General features: G+C 37.8%; 1 protein-coding gene across 2 annotated transcripts in view; it reads right to left on the reverse strand.

Moving 5' to 3' along the window:
• LOC132103420 (raftlin-like) overlaps positions 1-20246 on the reverse strand; it is a 93134-nt gene that overhangs the window by 22533 nt on the left and 50355 nt on the right. The window contains exons 5-6 of one of the 2 annotated variants that reach the window (XM_059508511.1): positions 17988-18405; positions 7120-7323 (exon numbers count right to left, since the gene is read on the reverse strand). In XM_059508511.1, coding sequence (XP_059364494.1) covers positions 7120-7323; positions 17988-18405 — 622 coding nt within the window. Of the gene's footprint in view, positions 1-7119; positions 7324-17987; positions 18409-20246 lie in introns of both variants that reach the window. The other variant, XM_059508510.1, reaches the window with a different exon arrangement.

The raw sequence follows: 20246 nt of genomic DNA on the forward strand, positions 1-20246 counted from the left end.
TTTAAGTATGTGCCAGAGAGTGCTGCTGATGCTCAAGACAGCTTATGTATATTTTACAATATCGGGCCGAGACCGATAAAGGATGGAGGATGTGAACATATTAAATGTCAATCACTTGAGCAGACACACTGCTTCAGTAAAGGTCTCTGTGCTGACATTGATGTAAAAGCTTTGTTATTAAAGGTTAGATTACTGTATCACCTATCAGCACCAAACAAAATCGCAAAACCAATGATGAACTAACATTCTATCTATCTATCGTTTCATCTATTATTATGTCATTCTGTTTCTCCGTATATCTCTGCATCTGTCTGTCTGTCAGTCTGTCATTCTCTTTCGATCGTTTTATGTAATTCTTTCTATCATTTTATCTATTGTTCTATCTATATTTCTATTGTTTTATTATCTATCTATCTATCTATCTATCTATCTATCTATCTATCTATCTATCTATCTATCTATCTATCTATCTATCTATCTATCTATCTATCTATCTATCTATCTATCCATCCATCCGTCTGTCCATCCGTCCGTCTGTCTGTCCGTCCGTTGTTCATTCCATTTATCCATCCATCCATCCATCCATCCGTCTGTCATTCTCTTTCGATCGTTTTATGTCATTCTTTCTATAATTTTATCTATTGTTCTATCTATATTTCTATTGTATTATTATTTATCTATCTATCCATCTATCCATCCATCCATCTGTCTGTCCGTCCGTCCATTGTTCATTCCATCCATCCATCCATCTGTCCATCCATTGTTCATTCCATCCATCCATCCATCCGTCTGTCTGTCCGTCCATCCATTGTTCATTCCATCCATCCATCCATCCATCCATCCATCCATCTGTCTGTCCATCCGTCCGTCCGTCCGTCCGTCCGTCCGTCCATTGTTCATTCCATCCATCCATCCATCCGTCTGTCCGTCCATCCATTGTTCATTCCATCCATCCATCCATCCGTCTGTCTGTCCATCCATCCATTGTTTATTCCATCCATCCATCCATCCATCCATCCATCTATCCATCCATCCATCCATCCATCCATCCATCCGTCTGTCTTTGTCCATTCCATCCATCCATCCATAAATCTGAATTCTACTTTCTTTCATTCTAAACCTAAATTGGAAATTCAAAAGCATTCTCAATTCAATTTTGAAAGGCACTAATGTTCAGAACAAGACTGAAAAACGGAGTGACATCTGTATTTGTCTGCAGTGTGAATGCACTCCACAAGACCAGGTCAGTGTATTAAGAAACTAAATAAGATCAATTTGGATTTAACGTTGATTTTACCCCTTTAAAATTGACACTGTTCACAGTAATTTCGTGAATAGGTGTGTCTGTCATTCTCTCTCCTTCATGGACCTGTTCTAATGGTTCTATTCATACTTTGATTCTTTTGTTCATCAGGAAAATGACAGAGGAGGTATCGCCAAAATCCCTTTCAAAGTGAGATAATACCTTATTGGAAATTCATATGCTGAATAATATCTGTGCCTTCGTGCATCTGAATATAGGCAGAACAGCATGAATAGTCAGGCGCATGAATGTGTCGCAGCTGTTGGTGCATGTTCTTTTCTGAGGAGAGGGGAATTTTTACTGGAGCAAAAGTCAGACAAAAGAAACCTCAGTCAACATCGTTTGCATCTATTCAGTGGGAGCTAAACCTGGAACGGTGATGAGCCTGTGGCCCACCGTGTTGCTCTCCTGTGGATCATATGAACCTTTAATTGCTGAATCATAACAGTGGCGTTGAGCTGAGAGCATAGAGATTTGCAAATTCAATCCTGGCCTGATGGGTGGCACTCACACGGGCTTCCATCGACGCCACACCCTTCGCATTAAAACCCGATTCCTGCCTCCTGTTCTCACCATGGAAACCCATCGCTAAAGATGAGAGAGGTGAAAGGAAAGCTTCCTTATAAAGAACATTCTCCTGGACAACTTCAGTGTCACTGAAGCAAAGCTAGACGGGGGCACAGGCGCGGTGCACAAGTAAATCAGTGGAGCAGAACGCCACGCCAACAGCATCGACAAAGAGCAGAATCCATCAAGAGACTTTAAGCTGCCACATAAGCCCCATCCACCCCAGGACCGGTGGATAAACTCATATCAAAGCCACCTGGAGGGCAGTTTCTGAAGATGGAGGAAGAGGAGGCCATGCCACCGCTGATCTCCTGAGACTATCAGTTTGATCTTCTATCAAATAGCATGACAGATCTCACAAACCCTATCAAGAACTTGTCCAGGTCATTTTCACCTCCAAAACTAATAGAAAGAAATAAGTAAATTTTTTTTCAACAACATGATGCCTACAGTATTTCAGGATCATTAAGTATTTTACATTTGATAAATATTCATGACAATTAAACATACTTTGCAAACACAATTCTCATTGCCAGACCAAAGAAAAAAAACATATATATGTTTTTTTTAATATATATGGTGTTATATTAGTATTATTTAATATTATATTATTTTATTTGAATTAGCTTTTATTTTTATATTTTCTGTTAAAATTTTTTTTTAACTTTAATTTATGTTTAATTTGACTATTCGTTTTTGTACTTCACTTTTAATTTTAGTGATTCAAATGATTTATTTTGGTTAGTTGCAACATTTCTAATTTAAAGAAATAAAATAAAATAAATTAAATTAAAATGAATAAAAACAAACACACACACACACACACACACACACACACACACACACACACACACACACACACACACACACACACACACACACACACACACACACACATATACAGTACAGACCAAAAGTTTGGACCTTCTAATTCAAAGAGTTTTCTTTATGTTCATGACTATGAAAATTGTAGAGTCACACTGAAGGCATCAAAACTATGAATTAACACATGTGGAATTATATGTGGAATTATATACATAACAAAAAAGTGTGAAACAACTGAAAATGTCATATTCTAGGTTCTTCAAAGTAGCCACCTTTTGCTTTGATTACTGCTTTGCACACTCTTGGCATTCTCTTGATGAGCTTCAAGATGTAGTCACCTGAAATGGTCTTCCAACAGTCTTGAAGGAGTTCCCCGAGAGATGCTTAGCACTTGTTGGCCCTTTTGCCTTCAGTCTGCGGTCCAGCTCACCCCTAAACCATCTCGATTGGGTTCAGGTCCGGTGACTGTGGAGGCCAGGTCATCTGGCGCAGCACCCCATCATTCTCCTTCTTGGTCAAATAGCCCTTGATGCCTTCAGTGTGACTACAATTTTCATAGTCATGAAAATAAAGATTACTCTTTGAATGAGAAGGTGTGTCCAAACTTTTGGTCTGTACTGTATATATAATGCAATTTATTTTAGCAATTTAAAATATTATTGAACTAATGGAAATGTATCTCTTGGTGTGTGTGTGTGTGTATGTATATATATATATATATATATATATATATATATATATATATATATATATATATATATATATATATATATATATATATATATATATATATATATATATATATATATATATATATATATATATATATATATATATATAAAAAGTATAATATTATTTAACTAAAAGGAAAGGTAATTTGGGGGAGAAATTAGCTTAATTGTCATGAAATCATGACAATTAAAAAAATCATTACAGTCTTAAAATCAGCTTAATTATTTTCGTGCACAATTTGATTGCTGTAAATACACTGTGAATTGTTACGGTTCATGCCATGGTTTGTGGCATGAATATGAATGATACCTTTTCTGCTATTTTTTTTTTGAATGATTTAGATTTTTTTCCTGATGGACAAAGTGACCTGCCAGAACAATCTACCATCAAGGCCGTGAGATTTGCCACCACTCACATTTATTATTATTTGGGAAGTCGTGGCCTAATGGTTAGAGAGTTGGACTCCCAATCGAAAGGTTGTGAGTTCGAGTCCCGGGCCGGCAGGAATTGTGGGTGGGGGGGTGCATGTACAGTTCTCTCTCCACCTTCAATACCACGACTTAGGTGCCCTTGAGGAAGGCATTGAACCCCCAACTGCTCCCCGGGCGCCGCAGCATAAATGGCTGCCCACTGCTCTGGGTGTGTGCTCACAGTGTGTGTGTGTGTTCACTGCTCTGTGTGTGTGCATTTCGGATGGGTTAAATGCACAAATGGGTCACCATACTTGGCTGAATGTCACGTCACTTTCATCACTTTATTATTATTATTATTTCCTGTTGATTTTGAGGTGAAACGTGACCTTGCCATGTTTTGGAGAGATTCACCCAGAGAATCTGTCTGGGATGGGTTGTGTTATCTGTGTGTGCATCCTTCCTCACACATCATGGACACGTTGATGTTTACAGCGAGAAGACACTGTGGGAGTGCATCACCATGGAGTTCTCATTATGCATTCGCATGCCAGACTCAAAGAGGAGCTAAATTTGGAGAGATCTGGCCCATGTGCTCACAGGCCTGATAATGAATGCGTCTCCAGCCTTTCATGTAATCAGACACTTATGAAAAGTCTACATGCTGGTGTTGCTTTGATATCACATTGTTCCCGGTCTCCATGGGGCTCTGCCAGCACCTCGCCGTCCTCCTGCTTTAACACGGCCTTCACTTCCTGTTGTTTTTCTTTGCACGTGTGGTTGACATGAACACCGTCATTTGTCTCGACTCATGAAACATATTGTGTTCTTCTTTACATATTTATTTAGTGACACTTAGTAAGGTTATGTATTCCACTTTTTATTTACATTTTCAGTCATATTTGCTAATAAAAAAAAAACATTTTAATCAAGTCAATTTTTTATTTTCTATACCATTAATTTATTTAGTGTACCCTTTTTTTAGAGTTCTTTGCAAAAAAAAACCCCCTATAATGCAAACAGTTATTTTAGTATTTTTTTGTCCACTGTTATAGTATTTATTAATATTTTAATTGTTTTTATTTTTATATTTCATGTTTTTATTTAAATTGTAATTTATGTTTTAGTAAATTTGTTATGTGATTTTGTCTTTTTTATATATATGATTTATTTTTTATATTTCATATTTTTTGTTATATTACTTGTACTTGTGTGTATATATATATATATATATATATATATATATATAATTTTTTATATATATATTTTGTTTACATTTGTTTTTATTTGTTTTTATAATTAAGTCTTTCATATATTTATACATTATTTTCTTTATGCTTGATTTAATAGTTTTATATTATGGTTATGTATTCCAATTTTTATTTGACCCTTTTTTAAAGTCATATATGCATTTTTTTATTATGGTCTATTATTTTTTATAAAATCAATTTTGTCATATAAGCTAGGCATTTGTATAGTCAATTATTTTTCTTTATGTTTAAATTTTTTATATGTTTATTAATTTAATGCATTACACTTTTAAATCTATTTATTAGTGGTCTTTGCGAAGTCAAGCATCAGTATTACTATTGCTTATAGCCACGGTTAGTTTGCTCAGTATTACAAGTCATTGCTTGTCCTGCATTTAAATTCAATTCAATTCAAGTTTATTTGTATAGCACTTTTTACGATAAATCATTGCAAAGCAACTTTACAGAAAATTACGTTTCTACAAATATTTAGTAGACAGTGGTGACTGTCAGTTAATGTACATATGGCAGAAATGTACAGAAAAATCAATTAAAGGCATAATCAAACTTAAAATATGTAATTTGTCTTACAGATATAAATAATGCCTCAAATAATATTGTTTGCTAAATAGATGTTAGTTTTTACTTTTCTAAGCTATTCTAAGCTTGTGATTTTTGCCTGGTTAGAGATAAAACAGGCAATTAGCATCAACTTATGCCATATCTAGAGAAGAAATAGAGACTTTTCACCTGTATACAACCACCAGAACACCACAGCGTTGTGGCATTAAGCTTTTGCATGGGCCAATAGCACTCTTATTTTACTCAGGAAATGTAAAAATCTAATAAATTTCAGTTTTTGCTCAATAATTACCTCAGGACGACTTCCCTCAGAATTGCACAGAACTTGGCAAGGGTTTACAGTCATTAAAGAAAATTAATTAACTAATAAGAGGCTTGGGTTTTGCATCATTGCTGCCACTGCACACATTCTTTAGCAACATCATTACCACTTGAAGACCCAGAAAGCTCTAAATGATGACAAATACCCTCCTTTCCCCATGTCTCCGATGTTATAACCCAGCCACAAAACAGCTTATATTCAGTTAGCCATCGAGGAACAAAGTGAAACTCAAAGCACCGGTGCATTTCCATCACTACTAGAAGATCCACAGTCCAGATCTCTACTGCACTTTCTGAAAGTGCTTTCAGTGCACTCAAGTGAGCAAAACCCCAGGTCTTTTAATAGCAAGATTAATTAATGAGTCAGAAAATAAAATAAAGCACACTAGTATAATATATATAAAAAAAAAATAAAAAATTATAATAATTGCTCATCCAATTATAAGAAGATGCATTTCATTAATTTATCAGGTGATTAATCCATTTATCACCTATGGCAAGAGAACCTATCAATATTAATAATATCATAACCCTTATAAAAAATGACAATAGTATTGTCATATATATATATATATATATATATTTATATATATTTCATTTATTTATTTATTATTATTGTTATTATTATTTAGCTATCACCATATAATGTTCAGAATTGTATTTTATTATATATTTGTAATTATTTATTTATTTAGTAATGCAAAAATTTTTTTTCGCTTTTGTGTTTTTGTGTATCCCATTTTGGAATTTATTTATTAATTTACTGTATTCCATCTTTTAGTATATTTAATCCTGTATTAGACTTTACAAAAAATGGTAATACAATTCTTACAGTTTTTGGACACTACACCATGCAGTATTCAGAATTTTATTTTATACATTTTATTATCATTATTATTAATATATTAAGTGATGCATTCATTTTTTCATATTTATATATATATATATATATATCAAATCTTATATGATCAAAGTGGACCATGCTTTATATCAGAGTCTTGGTTTAGTAGTTGTATCAAAAGCTAATTCATCACTGAATCATGGTATCATCTTAGTACTCTTATAATACGCCACTATGAACAAATGTAAATGTCTGGTTGTTTGAGTTTCAGAAGTAGCTCTAACTCACCGTTGTCTCTGGTCAGCTGAAAGAATCCGTCCACTAGTAAAGCTCCGTTGTTGAAGTGTTGAGTCATGTGATCGAGCCAGTTGGCCTCCACAGTACAGATGCCCTCGCCCTGCGGCTGAACTCGAAGAGGCACTTTAACTGTGTAGTACTTCAGCTGACCCTCACGCCGACCCGGGTAGTTAAACAAACCAAAGAGCTCGGCTCCTGTGATTTCAATGGAAATACAGAACAAAAATATTCTTAAAATCAGACACATTTTAAAGGCAGAGGAAGTTTTAATGAACATGATTTTGGAACAGGTATCCACAATAATGACATAATTATTTGAAAATATTTTTTATGTATTTGTATTTTTTTTAATCTCTATTATTTTTTACATACTTTATATATAAATATTAATTGAGATATATTATATATATATATCATTACTTATACATTATTTAATATATATATATATATATATATATATATAGATAGATAGATAGATAGATAGATAGATAGATAGATATAGATATAAAACTAGTAAAAATAACAAAAGTAAATGGTACTAAATCGTTTTTTAGTTAAAAAGCATTAAAACTAAGATGAAAGAAAACTTTTTAAAATATGATAGTTTCTCCATACTATATATATATATAAATTCTTAAAATCAGACATATTTTAAAGGCAGGGTAAGTTTTAATGAACATCATATTCAATATATATGATATGTGTGTGTGTGTGACCCTGGAGCAGAAAACCTGTCTTAGGTCTCTGGGGTACATTTTTTTATATATATAAAAAAAACATTGTTTGGGTCAAAATTTTCTATTTTTCTTTTAAGCCAAAAATAATTAGGATATTAAGTTAAGATCAAGTTCCATTAAGATATTTTGTACCTTCCCTACTGTAAATATATCAAAATTAATTTTTGATTAGTACCATGCTTTACTTAGAATTCATTTGGACAACTTTAAAGGTGATTTTCTCATGTAGATTTTTTTTCAACCCTCAGATTCCAGATTTCAAATAGTTGTCTGATCCTAATAAACCATACATCAATGGAAAGATTATTCATTCAGCTTTCAGATGATTTATAAATATCAATTTCTAGAAATTGACACTCAAGACTGATCCAGTGTCACACACACACATGTATATATATTAGTGGGGGCCGTTATCGGCGTTAACGTGCTGCGTTAACATGAGACTCTTATCGGGCGATAAAAAAATATCGCCGTTAATCTATTCTCAAAGTTGGGTTGGGAGCTGGGTATATACTAAGCAAGCTATGATGAATTTTACCTTGATATTTTATATAACTGACTGACTGAGGCCAGCCTAAAAAGATTCTCAGGACAGTTGACGGGCCACTGCGCATCGTCACGAAAGCTTATCTTTTTCACGTGTTTTTAAGCTTTACCGCTTGTCGATTTAAACATTAAAGCATCCAAAAACAAGATGCGGAAAAGCTGAACAGAGTGGATGGTAACTCGCGCGCTGTGTTCGGTGCGCACGAGAGAGAGAGAGAGAGCCGCGTATCACGGACAGCGACACTGAACCAAGCTCTCTTCTGAGAAGTTCTCCTCGAAGTCCCTCCTGCATCTGAACGAACAAATACAAATCACAGTTTGAACAAACAAAAAGATGTGAAAGAGCCCAATTCAGTTCTCGCGGTGTTCTGGTGTCCAGGGCTCACGCAGAGAAAGGCGTCTCAAAACGCTTGTACACCGAATTTGTGCCGACAAATACATACAAAATATGTCAAAATATCCACATTGGAAATTATGCTCGAAAAAACTGTCAGTTATTTCTTAAGTGAAAGTAAACAGTTGAGGAAAAAAATGAAATGTGTATTATATTGGATGCGATCATCGCCTAATTTCGCTAAACTGCTGTAACGTTAATCCAAGAAAATGAAAATGAAAGTCACTCACTGCTCTTGACTGAATTACTTTGTAGTTTTAACAGTCAAACCAAATATTATTCAGACACCAGATATAATTTTTGATATGTATAGCTGCACGTATGTGGTGCAGCACGGACTCGATGTGCTTTCACACAGGACGCGTTTGCAGTTCACTACTCGGTATGTAAACGATCGCTGCACTGCTGCAGATGCAACGCTCCTGGAACGCAACTGGTATCCGTTAACATGGGTGCGTAAAAAAAACATGCAACGCATACGCACTGCAGACGGAGTATGTGTGAAACGGGCGTAAGGTTTTTTGCACCTTGTGGAATTAGTTTACAGCTTTTTCAAGCACTTTGTGATGCATTTTGGAAACAGGAAATGAGCCCCTTTTCTAATGCACCACCTGTCTTGATAAACCCCTTCTCAAAGACTTACTGTTTGTCAATTTTATTTGGGTAATAATAAATTAATCTATGCCCACCACTAATATATATATATATATATATATATATATATATATATATATATATATATACACATACATACATACATATATGTATATATATTATAAAATACATGATTAATACTAAAAATTACATATTAATTTAATTTAGTGGTCCATGGGCCAGTATTCATTCTGAGGCAGGGACTAAACCAGTACTAACCATCATAACACAAACTCTCACTGGTCTTGTCAGGAAGCTTATTAGGTTTGTAACTCTGTACTGTAAGTGCGTGCTCCATCGCTGTGGTCCTTCACACTTAATTAATTAGCTTGTAGATGGGCTTAACAACTAATTAGCTGAAGTCCTGGTCTGGATCAGGTGAGTAATGAAGGAAATTAGGTGATGTAGTGGCAATCTGAACAAGTATTTAGGATCATCGTTTGTCATTAGACCGACCCCAAACCTGAGAGAACTGACCATCCGTTCTTCTCAATGAGATTACATTTGGCTGGAAACCAAAACACTATTTGCATCTGCCACAAAGAGAAAGAGAGCAGACCTAATGGATTACGGTAGTGTAAGATGAATTTGTTTCTGTGCCCGGCTTCACCCAGTAAATCCTCCCTAGTTTCAGACCTATATTACAACTAATGGGAAATTGACCAAAAAGATAAATATGGATGAACTTTTGCTCTGGCAGCAATCATTTAGATTGCAGCTGACTGCATTAAGTCATTAACCGCGTCTGACAGGACCAAGAAAAGCCAATGAGAGAGAGAGAGTGATCTGAATGGCTTTCCGAGCCGCATGCATTTACAACACAAATCTCAGCAAGAATGAATCAGTAATTGTTGTTTCACTTCAACTCGGGTACAACAGGTACTTCCTATAAACCAATTTCCTGTAATGTTCACAGTACATGTGCATCACTTTATTACAGACTGATAAAAAATATAAATAATTCTTCCATATTTTTATGAAATGTATCCCCTCATTTTAATTACTCCAATGCAAAACATTTATTTAATTATATATGTAATTGTGAAATATTTATGCATCAGAGTAGTATTTGTTGTACTGACCTTATTTAATAAAATTAAAAAAAAAAAATTCCTTTATATTTAATTATTTATAAATATATATATATATATATATATATATATATATATATATATATATATATATATCCATCCATCCATCCATCTTCTACCGCTTATCCGGGGCCGGGTCGCGGGGGCAGCAGTCTAAGCAGAGAACCCCAGACTTCCCTCTCCCTAGACACTTCCTCCAGCTCTTCTGGGGGGACACCGAGGCGTTCCCAGGCCAGCCGGGAGACATAGTCTCTCCAGCGTGTCCTAGGTCTCCCCCGGGGTCTCCTCCCAGTGGGACGCGCCCGGAACACCTTCCCGGGAAGGCGTCCAGGAGGCATCCGGAACAGATGCCCGAGCCACCTCAGCTGACCCCTCTCGATGTGGAGGAGCAGCGGCTCTACTCTGAGCTCCTCCCGGGTGACTGAGCTTCTCACCCTATCTCTAAGGGATCGCCCAGCCACCCTGCGGAGAAAGCACATTTCGGCCGCCTGTATCCGGGATCTTGTCCTTTCGGTCATGACCCAAAGCTCATGACCATAGGTGAGAGTAGGAACGTAGATTGACCGGTAAATCGAGAGCTTCGCCTTGCGGCTCAGCTCTTTCTTCACCACGACAGACCGGTACATCGACCGCATTACTGCAGAAGCTGCACCGATCCGTCTGTCAATCTCCCGTTCCATCCTTCCCTCACTCGTGAACAAGACCCCAAGATACTTAAACTCCTCCACTTGAGGCAGGAACTCTCCACCAACCTGAAGTGGGCAAGCCACCCTTTTCCGACTGAGGACCATGGCCTCGGATTTGGAGGTGCTGATTCTCATCCCAGCCGCTTCACACTCGGCTGCAAACCGTCCCAGTGCATGCTGAAGGTCATGGCTTGATGAGGCCAACACGACAACATCATCCGCAAAGAGCAGAGACGAAATCGTGTTGTCACCAAACCTGACCCCCTCCAGCCCCTGGCTGCGCCTAGAAATTCTGTCCATAAAAATCATGAACAGAACCGGCGACAAAGGGCAGCCCTGTCGGAGTCCAACATGCAAGTCTGACTTACGGCTGGCAATACGAACCAAGCTCCTGCTCCGGTCGTACAGGGACCGGATAGCCCTTAGCAAAGGGCCCCGGACCCCATACTCCCGGAGCACCCTTCACAGGCCGCCGCGAGGGACATAGTTGAATGCCTTCTCCAAATCCACAAAGCACATGTGGACTGGTTGGGCAAACTCCCATGAACCCTCCAGCACCCTGTAGAGGGTATAGAGCTGGTCCAGTGTTCCACGGCCTGGGCGAAAACCACACTGTTCCTCCTGAATCCGAGGTTCTACTATCGGCCGGATTCTCCTCTCCAGTACCCTGGCATAGACTTTCCCAGGGAGGCTGAGAAGTGTGATCCCCCTGTAGTTGGAACACACCCTCCGGTCCCCCTTCTTAAAAAGAGGGACCACCACCCCGGTCTGCCATCCCAGAGGCACCGTCCCCGACTGCCACGCGATGCTGCAGAGGCGTGTCAGCCAAGACAGCCCCACAACATCCAGAGACTTGAGGTACTCAGGGCGGATCTCATCCACCCCCGGTGCCTTGCCACCGAGGAGTTTCTTGACTACCTCGGTGACTTCAGCTTGGGTGATGGACGAGTCCACATCTGAGCCCTCAGCCTCTGCTTCCTCAATGGAAGACGTGACAGCGGGATTGAGGAGATCCTCGAAGTATTCCTTCCACCGTCCAACGACATCCCCAGTTGAGGTCAACAGCTCCCCACCTCTACTGTAAACAGCGTTGGTAGGGCACTGCTTCCCTCTCCTGAGGCGCCGGACGGTTTGCCAGAATCTCTTCGAGGCTGACCGATAGTCCTTCTCCATGGCCTCACCGAACTCCTCCCAGGCCCGAGTTTTTGCCTCCACAACCACCCGGGCTGTAGTCCGCTTGGCCTGCCGGTACCTGTCAGCTGCCTCTGGAGTCCCACAAGCCAACCAGGCCCGATAGGACTCCTTCTTCAGCTTGACGGCATCCCTTACTTCCGGTGTCCACCACCGGGATTCGGGGATTGCCGCCTCGACAGGCACCGGAAACCTTACGGCCACAGCTCCGAGCGGCCGCTTCGACAATGGAGGTGGAGAACATGGTCCACTCGGACTCAATATCTCCAGCCTCCCTCGGGATCTGGTCGAAGCTCTGCCGGAGGTGGGAGTTGAAGATCTCTCTGACAGGAGACTCGGCCAAACGTTCCCAGCAGACCCTCACAGTACGTTTGGGTCTGCCGAGTCTGTCCAGCTTCCTCCCCCGCCATCGGATCCAACTCACCACCAGGTGGTGATCGGTTGACAGCTCCGCCCCTCTCTTCACCCGAGTGTCCAAGACATACGGCCGGAGGTCGGATGAAACGACCACAAAGTCGATCATCGACCTACGGCCTAGGGTGTCCTGGTGCCACGTGTACTGATGGACACCCTTATGCTTGAACATGGTGTTCGTTATGGACAAGCTGTAACTAGCACAGAAGTCCAATAACTGAACACCGCTCGGGTTCAGATCAGGGGGGCCGTTCCTCCCAATCACGCCCCTCCAGGTGTCACTGTTGTTGCCCACTTGGGCGATGAAGTCCCCCAGTAAAACAACGGAGTCCCCAGTCGGAGCACTTTCCAGTACCCCTCCCAGAGATTCCAAGAAGGCTGGGTACTCTGCACTGCCGTTCGGCCCGTAGGCACAAACGACAGTGAGAGACCTATCCCCGACCCGAAGGCGCAGGGAAGCGACCCTCTCGTTCACCGGGGTAAACTCCAACACATGGCAGCTGAGCTGGGGGGCTATAAGTAAACCCACACCAGCCCCCCGCCTCTCACCATGGGCAACTCCAGAGTGGTGAAGAGTCCATCCTCTCTCGAGGAGTGTAGTTCCAGAGCCCAAGCTGTGCGTAGAGGTGAGTCCGACTATCGCTAGTCGGAACCTCTCTACCTCACGCACAATCTCGGGCTCCTTCCCCGCCAGTGAGGTGACGTTCCACGTCCCTAGAGCTAGTTTCCGTGTCCAGGGATCGGGCTGTCGAGGCCCCCGCCTTCGACTGCCACCCGATTGTCTAAGCACCGGCCCCTTACGGTCCCTCCTGTAGGTGGTGAGCCCACGGGAAGGCGGCCCCACGTCGCTCCTTCGGGCTGAGCCCGGCCGGACCCCGGGCTCAGTATATATATATATATATATATATATATATATATATATATATATATATGTTTTTTGTTGTTGTAGTTTTTAGTATTTATTTATTTGATTGTTAAATGTTTTTCTTTTACAGTACTCTACAGTAGCTATAAAGCTTGCATTAATTGGCAGAATTTATGGACAAAAGTGTAAGTAACAAAATGTTTCTTTCATGCAAATGTTAAAGCTGTATTTATTCTTAGTTTTAATTAACTGTCACTCACATTTTGAACATAGACTTTATAGTGCACGAATGAAACTTTTGAAAAAAAATTTGTAACATGATATTGATGTACCATTTACATGGTAATGCAATGTCTGATTTAAAAATGGGTTTTAAAGGATGAATTTTGAGATTTTAAGTTTTCAGTCGATATATAACTTCTGATGATTTCTAAAATGTGATAGAGAAAAAGGCAACGAAGAAGTCTTTTTTTTAACAAAGGTCAAAACTCACGTTATAATGTAGATTTTTGAGGGTGCACTCTTGTCATAAATTAATCTATTACTTTTCCTACATAATTTGTAACAAAAAACATTGGTAAAATATATATGTGGGAGTCTTAGACCTTTCCAACGATATATAGTTTGTCAAGATTAGATTAGATTTAATTGTAATATAGTGAAGTAAATGTAGGTGTCACGTATACAGGACAGGGTGACAGTTAAAGGGTTGAATAAAATTGGCTTTTTGAACACTAGCACCACATATTTTTTTTGTTCCTGTAAAAGTACTTTGGATAATATGCATGTAATATGTTATAATATGTAATATAAAATCTTATATAATACAAAAAGAAGGGGAAAAAAACCCTGGTGTCCAACAAAGTCTCATGGTTTAATAAATGCTGGTACCATCGCTGAATCATGATACCACCATAGTTTTTCTATAGTTAGGAAAATAGCTAATAGAAAATAAAAATTTCAGAAGCACAGTATCACTACTAACTCAGAATTGTCATAATATCTTACAGTTGCATTTATTTGAAATAAAGAATTTGGGGAGATTTAAGTATTTTTAATCATTTTTTTCTATTCTCTATCAAAGTTTCCCTTATAATACAACTGTCTGGTTGCAGCTCTAAATACAGTTCATTAGACACAAAGTCATGCTCTCCACACATGAAAGCCTCTGTCTCTGTGACATTCATTAACTTTCAGACGGGCTTGGTAAAGCACTGCACATTTAGTGGAGCAACAAGTACACAAATGACCCCGTTACATGCTTCCAGGCTCTATGTGATCAACCCTTTTGACAAGGCCAAACACGCTGGATATCTGCAGTTAGCACTGCCAAGGAACGCCACATGTCATCAAGTGTTTGCCTAATCCATGTTTGAATTGCATCATCATCATCATATCAACAAACAAACTCATGCCCACAAGTCCTGACCTTGGCGATAACTGTGGAAATATTTGGATGTGGATTGCATCCCACCGGCTGACTGCCGAAGTTTCAGATATAAGGCTCAGATATAAATAGACAATTTTTGACTCAAAGGAGCAAATAATGGAAACACTTCAAGACAGCATGTCTATTTTAGCATTGCGTTTGCTTTCTGCTGGATTCCCATAGTGATGAACAGTCTAAATGAGCAGATGCAATTCACATTTAGTTAATTCCCTGAAAAATTGGTAGACTATCATTATCAATGCTATTTTAGTAGATTTAAGGTACTATTTTAGATTTTATTAATATTTTGAATTATTTTCTTTGAAGGCACTTTATAAGTAATCTCTTTATTTTATTTCTTCCATTTCATTTTAATTTACATTTTGTTATTTTTGCATGAATAATTGTATATTTGTGAATCAACATTATTGATTTTTGTATTTATTTAATTTTCTATCTTCAGTATTTGAATAGTTTTGATATAGGAATTAATAGTTAGAAAATGAGAAAAATTCATTCCTTTGGAAGTGCTGCTTCTATGTACCGTTTTGATGGAATATAAATAAATAAAAATATTTGTAAAAATTATTTTTCTACATGAATTATTATATTACATTTTTTTTAAAGTTTTAATAATGTTGTTGAATTTTATATTTTAATTGTAAATGTCTATACAGTTTTTATTATTTTCTATTTAGGTTTTATTTATTTTAATACATCACGTTCTAAGTTGAAGAATTGTTTCAACTAAATTAAAATGAGAAATGGTGCAAATAGCTGAAATCAAATACTTTTTTTTTTAATTTAAGTAAATTTAAATATTTTTATTTTATTTAAGTAAATGTTTTTTTTTATTAAAATAAATGAAAATTTATTTTTATGGTTTTGGTTTGGCTTTAGCTGATTATTACACTGCAATACTATATATAAGAAAAAAACAAACAAACAAACATTTATTTCAATTTTATTTCAGATTGCATATAGATAATACCTAATTATACCTTTTTTCCCACAGTTTTATGACTACAACCCGAACGGCTTCTCATTAATATAATGACATAATCTTAATGATCCTATGATAGACTTCTCTCTCACGTTCTTATTTCTTTTTCATGTTGGTTTAAAATATAAATAATATTGAATATTGGCCTTTCAATTTTCATTTTACTATGTAAAGCTCTTTGAACTACTGCTGTGCTGTGCATAAAACAAACTAAACATATAATCTTGTCTTTCCTTTCTGGATGCAGGTTTCACTTGATGGCTTTGCAGCTGCATGTAAAAGTCCTTTGACAAAGGACCCTGACAAACCTCATCTGAGCTCCGAGCATTTCACACAGCTGAACAGCGGCATTATGTTTTATAGATGTTCACCGGGAGCATTAGAGTGACTTGAGCGGAGAATGACTATATTTATCAGTAGTGGCGATAAGTCATAAAGACGCAGAGCTGTGCCAAAGGACTCCTGACAACTGTCATTTTGTGGCTGAATGAGAAAAATTGGTGTAGCGTGAGGCCACCAGTGGCGACAGTAGAATAATTCCACTGCTGACGAAGTCACTTCCACATCCAGATGGAGACTCGGGCTGCCGGCACAGGACTCCCAGCATGCATCATTCACATGGTACGGCGATTTCTGTGCACAATGCCACAGTAAAAAAAACCCCCAAAAAACTCCCTAGCTAATGTTGAGAATGAGGTTTGCCATCTGTTTACTGGCGGGAAAGGAAGGGTGAACAAAGCCTAATCTAGCACCCGCTGTGTGGGTTTTGTAAATGCCAACTCTGCCCAATCCCATACGTCAAAAATGCTTAAACTCTGTGACAATGCTTTTCTTGAGACAAAAAATTACTAAATGAGGCTAGGAGGATGCTTCCACAGCATGTGACACCCAGAACACAAATGAATTTTGATCTTTCAGAGAAAAACAGCTGGCATTAGGCCTGAGTGATATATTTCTGACTGTTATGCTGTCAATATTAAATTCAATATTGTGACCAGTTCATTAAATGACTTAAGTTCCACAAACAATGTCGCTCTGCCCATGTAAATGAACCAATGATCATAAATGACTAAATGCAAGAGCAGGTGATGAGGTTATGTTTAGTTTAATGGAAACTGAACGCACAATATGTTGACCTCTAATGGCATGTTTTTATAATGTTGATTAGTTTATTTGTCTGCCATGAAATTATAGGCTAATGTCTTTGAATTATAATAATTTTGGGGGTTTTCTTGATAAATATTGATATGCAATTAATCTAAATAATAATGTAATTCAATTTAATTGAATTTGTAATTGAATGACCACCCTAACATTAAAATAAATTTATTTAAAACTGTTAAAAGAGATTAATCTGTTTTTGTTCAATTTAACTTTCTATTCAACAAAGAATTCAGAAAAGCTAAATGTATTACAAATTCCATAAAAACATGAAGCAGCTCTATTTTGAATATAGATCATAATAATAAATGTGTCCTAAACAGCAAATCAGCATATCAGAATGATTTCTGAAGATCGTGTGACACTGAAGACTGGAGTGATGATGCTGAAAAATTCAGCTTTGATCACAGGAATAAATTACATTTTACAATATATTCAAATAGGACACAGCTATTTTGGAAGTATTTTGGGAGTAGAAGAGTCTTCTTTTTAAAAATCATTTAAAAAATCTTACAGACCCCAAACTTTTTGAACGATATTAAGTGCTTATATTGAATATTATCAGAAATGTGCCAAAAAACATCACCCAGCCCTTGCCAGTGTCATATGTTAGAACCTTAATTTGTACTTTTTTGTTAAATATTTTGTGAGATTTCATCAGATCAAAAGATAAAGACGATCAACCCACCACTCTTAGTCAGGGCCAACCTGCTGGGTTTCTCGGATGTGTCTGTGATTTTGGCCGTGTCGTTGTTGTTTTGTGTCAGTGTATCTCCTTGCTGTGTTTCACCGGATCCTGGGTTCAACACGGCTGATGTCTCAACAGAGAGATCATCTCCTCCGTCTCCACCTTCAGTAGCTTCTCTCAGAGCCTCCTCTCTCCCGTTTTTCCCTTCGTTCTCCGCTCCGGACTCGTCTCCCAGCTCCGGCTCCTCCAGGGGACTGGGACTGGGCGTCAGCCCCGAGCCGTGCAGTGAGCTGGGGCTGGAGTGCAGGGAGAGGGAGGGTTCCTCTGGTTCTCCGTGCCGTAGCACGTGTGGGCGTAGGCCAGCTGGCTCCTGGATGAAGCCCACAAACATGATTCCCTGATCCGCAGCATCCTGGATCTGCTGAGAAGAGAGAAATGAACATAGTAAGACTATATATTTTGCTTGCCAGTTTAGACCAACATGAATTTCCGTGCTGGTCTGGTTTATCCTGCTTAAACAGTAAGATTGTTTACTGTAGCTGACAATAAAACAACTTGAAACTTGAACTTGAAATCCTTAAGTCATCTTTGTGCTCTGAGAACAAAACAAGCATGTAACCGCCAGTCATTAACATATGAAAAGCCTTCACACTCAAGACAGCATTTCAGCTCTGAATTATCAATGACATTTTAAATATTATTGTGTTTGTCCATATATGTGGGATTTTTACACATACATTACTGTTCAAAGTTTGGAATATATATATATATATATATATATATATATATATATATATATATATATATATAGCAAGGACGCATCAAGTTGATCAAAAGTGACAGTAGAAACATTTTATAATCTTACAATATCCACAAAAATATTAAGCAGAAAAAACAGCTTTGCATCATTGATAATAATAAGAGCCATTATTTATAAATAAAGTAATAATAATAATTTAGCACCATGATTTTCAAGCAAAAATCAGCTTTGCAAATTTTTTTTTTATATTGTAATATTATTTCATAATAATACAGTTATAAATGCAGCCTTGGCGAGCATAAGAGACTTCTTACAAAAAAAAAAAAAAAAAAATTGACTTGACTTGTAGTGTACATCCTGCAAATATGACGTTACATGGTTTACTGTGCCCTCATATTTTTGGATTTGATTTATGTAGGTCTTGTTGTTGGTCCAGTTAAGCAGATCTCATAATGGTTCACAGACAACATCTTTTCATAATATTGTTGGTGTTCAGTAAAATTTGCTGACATGGACGCCAGATAAACCTCTCACTGCGCCGAGGGCTTTGCCAACCATAATGTTTGATAACAAGTTTCATTTCGAGAAAGCAGTTTCATTCATTTTCAGTTTCCTCATTGAAAGACCATTAAAACGATTGATATGACACATTACCCTAACAATAAAACCCAATTCAAATACAATATATTGCAAAAGCGGCTTTCTTTCTTCAACACCATCATCTATTTGAAATTAGCAAGTGCTGAGTACAATGGCAGCGGTCCACCATCGACTGCCCTCTGCATCCCAAATCAGTCGAGCATCTACCACTTTATTGTCAGTTTGCATTTGGAAGCCAATATTTGAATTCTCATCAAACCAAATTGACCATCAAACCTGCCACCGCTATCTTCGCCCACACCAGCCGAATCAGTTTCAATGAGGTGCGCAGGTTACTTTCTCACAAATGAAACCAGGAACAGGCCAGTCCTTTCCAGTCGCATTGTTTAATGCATATTGAACGCTGACGCTGGGAGTCCTGTCATTATATTTGCAACAATGATGCAAATGAAATTGCATAGATAAGAAGCCATTTTCTCACCAGGCTCTTCCATCGGTGAAGGGGCACTGAATAATTTCCGAGTTTGATGTGACGGGGGGAAGGATCATTGTTGTGTTGGATCATTGTGATTAATGACATCACAGACACACAGGTCTGTGATCTATATACAATAGTGACTCCAAGAAGTATACAGTCAATTTCGTCACACTTACAGCAAGAATTCAGAGCAAAGTTTGGGGTCTGTAAGATTGTTAAATGTTTTTGAGTCTCTAATGCTCATAAAGGCTGTATTTATTTGATCAAATATACAGTTAAAACAGCATTATTGTAAATATTATTACCGTTTAAAATAATGTTTTTCTATTTTAATATACTTTAAAATATAATTTATTCCTGTGATGTAAAGCTGTATTTTCAGCATTATTCCTCCAGTCTTCAGTGTCACATGATCCTTCAG

The sequence above is a fragment of the Carassius carassius genome, chromosome 24 (assembly GCF_963082965.1).
Source record: "Carassius carassius chromosome 24, fCarCar2.1, whole genome shotgun sequence".
NCBI lineage: Eukaryota > Metazoa > Chordata > Actinopteri > Cypriniformes > Cyprinidae > Carassius > Carassius carassius.